The 3,397-nt window shown below is 51.5% G+C and overlaps 1 protein-coding gene across 1 annotated transcript in view; it reads left to right on the top strand.

Moving 5' to 3' along the window:
- Positions 1-1,415, top strand: part of GUITHDRAFT_165393 (hypothetical protein) — a gene marked incomplete at its 3' end in the record, with an annotated part of 7,990 nt that extends 6,575 nt beyond the window's left edge. Inside the window, exons 30-36 of the mRNA XM_005824708.1 lie at positions 252-301; positions 331-396; positions 439-503; positions 559-634; positions 944-1,035; positions 1,254-1,323; positions 1,368-1,415. Coding sequence (XP_005824765.1) covers positions 252-301; positions 331-396; positions 439-503; positions 559-634; positions 944-1,035; positions 1,254-1,323; positions 1,368-1,415 — 467 coding nt within the window. The remainder of the gene's footprint in view (positions 1-251; positions 302-330; positions 397-438; positions 504-558; positions 635-943; positions 1,036-1,253; positions 1,324-1,367) is intronic.
- Between the last annotated feature and the right edge of the window lie 1,982 nt (positions 1,416-3,397).

The following is a 3,397-nucleotide window of genomic DNA, read 5'->3' as shown; positions in this document are numbered from 1 at the left end:
GACCATGAGAGCGGCTGGTCAACGGGTCACCACCGGCACAGCACAGCGACAGGAGGAGACCGAGGGAGAGTGGATGGAGTTTCCAGACCTGGAGAGGATCACAATGGAGGCAGCATTTCCGTCAAGCCAAGAGGACAAGCAGCTCGTCAAAAACCCCCCTATCTCCCCATGGAAGATGGAACTCGAGAGGAGAGGAGAGGAGAGGAGAGGGATGAAGAGGGAGGGGCTTCCTGTGGTGATCCGCCTGTCAGAACGTGATCAAGAGCCTCTCCGACCAAGGGAGACACGGGGAGGCGCTCAAGTGAGCGCGACCTGCTCAGCGGTCTGTAGTTGACGAGCGGGCGCAGACACGCACAGGAGGCGAACGCGCGTCAGGCTCCTCGCGCGGAGATGCTGGTGACTGGTGAAGTTCCCTGGAGACGTTTGACCCGGCTGAAGGTGATGGAGGGCGATGCTTGCAAGGCGCTGAGAAACTTCACTTGTGCGAAGCTGGCATATTCCAAGTATGGCCGAGAGATTTGAAATTGACACGGTGGGGTTTTGAAGTTCTGCTGTCAGGGCTCTGCGGGTGAACCCCAACAGCTTCAGCGCGCATTTTCAACTTGCAGTGGCGCATCGCGACCTTATGGAAGATGTAAACATGCTTCCGTCCTTGTCCTGTCACTCGTGTGATGTTTGTGATGCCATGGCTGTGTTGTGTCATGTTTTTGTTGTCATCTTTCTGTAATTATGACTTGTTCTTGTCGTCATTGTATCACTTGAATCCTCTGATAATCGAATCGACTTCTTGATGAATTCCTCCATTGCACTCATCTTTCTGATATCATCTGCTCATTCTCTTCCGATGAATGTCAATGTTGTTTGCTTCTGGTTTGCCCTTGGTCGTCTTCTCTGACATCTTGTTTCGATAATGACTCTCTCAATCTCATCTTCGATACTTCAGGTGCCAGCGTTGCGTCACTTTGAACGAGCAGCAGAAATCGATCCGTCCAGTTCTGCGGTCGTGAACGCACTGGCCGTTGTTAGAGGAGACACGTAAGAACAAAGATCCTGCTGCTCCTGCTTCTCCTACATCTCCTCCTGCTCTTTCTCCTCCTCCTCCTGCTCGTTCTCCTGCTGCTCCTGCTCCTGCTCCTGCTGCTGCTCCTGCTGCTGCTGCTGCTGCTGCTCCTGCTGCTCCTGCTGCTCCTGCTCTTCCATTACCACCGCTGCCATCACATCATGATCATCGTAGTTGTGAACAAATGTGCCAGATGCAAGTGGGGAGAGCCTGACTTTTCAGTCCCGTCCCCTTCCAACCTCCTGAGTCTCTTTGCTACCCGAGTGAGTTGACAGCTCCTCCTCCTCCCTCGCTGAGACCCTTGCAGGACATCGACGAGAAAGCAAGTCCGATCCACCCTCTCCTCCTTGCGTGAGTCCTCCCTCCCTCCCTCCCTCCCTCCCTCCCTCCCTCCCTCCCTCCCTCCCTCCTTCCTCCCTCTTCGTGCTCCTTCTGCTCCTCCTGTTCTTAGTTCTGCTGCTGCTCCTGCTGCTCCCTCCCCTGTATCCTGCTCCTCCTTGCCTTTCAAGTCATAGGGAGCTTTGGAAAGATCGAGAGGGATGGGAAAGTCGATGAAAAGCAAAAGACAGGCGCAGATCAGGATGAGGGACAAGGGGGGGCGGCAGAGGCAGGGAGGAAGAGAAGAAAGATCAAGTAGGAGGGGAAGGAGCCAAGGAGGGCAGGAATTCTTATTTCCTTTGAACGTCAAGTGACTTGATATTTCCAGCTATCACCTCGACAACGCAACTTTACTTCGGATTGTTGTTGACAGTCAAGCAAGAGGGACAGGTGAAAGAAACTCATACGATACTCTCTCTGCTTCTCCCGTCCCGTCCCCTCTCTTACCACCCAGTCCTGTCCTGTCCTGTCTCCTCTCTCCTCCTCTTCTGTACCTTCTTCCCTGCCCTGCCCTGCCCTGCCCTGCCCTGCCCTGCCCTGCCCTGCCCTGCCCTGCCCTGCCCTGCCCTGCCCTGCCCTGCCCTCTCCTCCTCACATTCTGCTTCAGCAAGGGAAGCTGCTGTTTCTGTGGGACATGCTGCCATCGATCAGCGCACAAACCGTCCGGACCCCCGCGCACGGCCGAGGAAGGCAATGCCCTCCTGCTCCTGCTCCTGCTCCTGCTCCTGCTCCTGCTCCTGCTCCTGCTCCTGCTCCTGCTCCTGCTCCTCTTCTCCTTCTGGCTGAAGCTGCGGTCCCCTCTTGTTGACTGCGATCTTGGACGCAGATGTTCAGCTACAAGAAAGCAATGAGCTTGTTCCGAGGGGAGAACAAGGTTTGACATCTTGTTGGTGTTCTTGATCTCGATGTTTATCTTGAACGTACACTTGTTGTTTATGATGACGATGATGATTATGATGACGATGATGATGATGATTTGTTATTGTTGTAATGGTGTTGTTGTTGTTGTTATTGTTGATGCTGCTGCTGCTGATGCTGCTGCTGATGATGATGATGATGATGACAATGTTGATGATGACGAGGAGGAGGAGGAGGAGGAGGAGGATTCAATGTTTTTGGCAGCGTCTGCGAGTTGGATATTTGACCGCAGATATTCATGACCACCCAACAGGTAAAGAAAGATGAAAAGGATGCAGCAGCAGCAGCAGCAGCAGCAGCAGCAGCAGCAGCAGCAAGCAGCAGCAGCAGCAGCAGCAAGCAGCAGCAGCAGCAGCAGCAGCAAGCAGCAGCAGCAGCAGCAGCAGCAAGCAGCAGCAGCAGCAGCAGGAGAAAGACAGGAGGGGATTGGAAGTCCAAGAAAGAGAAAGAACAGCATGGATAAGAGGGTGGAGATATGGAATGACAAACTGGGATATCAAGATCAGATGATAAGATAGAATCACTGGTGATGACAATTGAATAAGCGTATGAGCAATGATCAGGGGAAATTACTTTGTGTTAATCCTTTGTGAAATTTCTTGCATTAGCCCTTCTTGTTCAAGGAATGTTCAGACAACACCAGCAAACAAAAGAGGTGACTTGATTTCTTTGCCCTCTTCAACCTCCGACTGACTTCTCTTTTAGATTGAAGTTTTCATGTTCTCCTATGGACCCAACGACGGTTCACTGTGAGCAGATTTTGACACTTGCGATGTGGTTGCAAAACACAAAACCTAACATTGAAAGAAACATATCACCTGCGATCCATATCACGTTGTTTGTTTCTTGTCTGGGAATCGTTTATCTTGTTTCTTCGGATGTTTTTTCTTTCTTGACTTGTGCGTGTTCTCTGTCTTGACTATCTCATATCAATCTTGACATATTTCTTTTTTCATCTTCAATCTTCATCGCTCTGCCCTCACACGTTGCAGGTATCGTCGAATGATTCAAGATGAATGTGAACATTTCCATGACCTCGAA

The sequence above is a fragment of the Guillardia theta genome, assembly GCF_000315625.1.
Source record: "Guillardia theta CCMP2712 unplaced genomic scaffold GUITHscaffold_91, whole genome shotgun sequence".
NCBI classification, from domain to species: Eukaryota; class Cryptophyceae; order Pyrenomonadales; family Geminigeraceae; genus Guillardia; species Guillardia theta.
The sequence above is the reverse complement of the archived record's forward strand: the minus strand, read 5'-3'. Positions and strand labels throughout refer to the sequence as shown.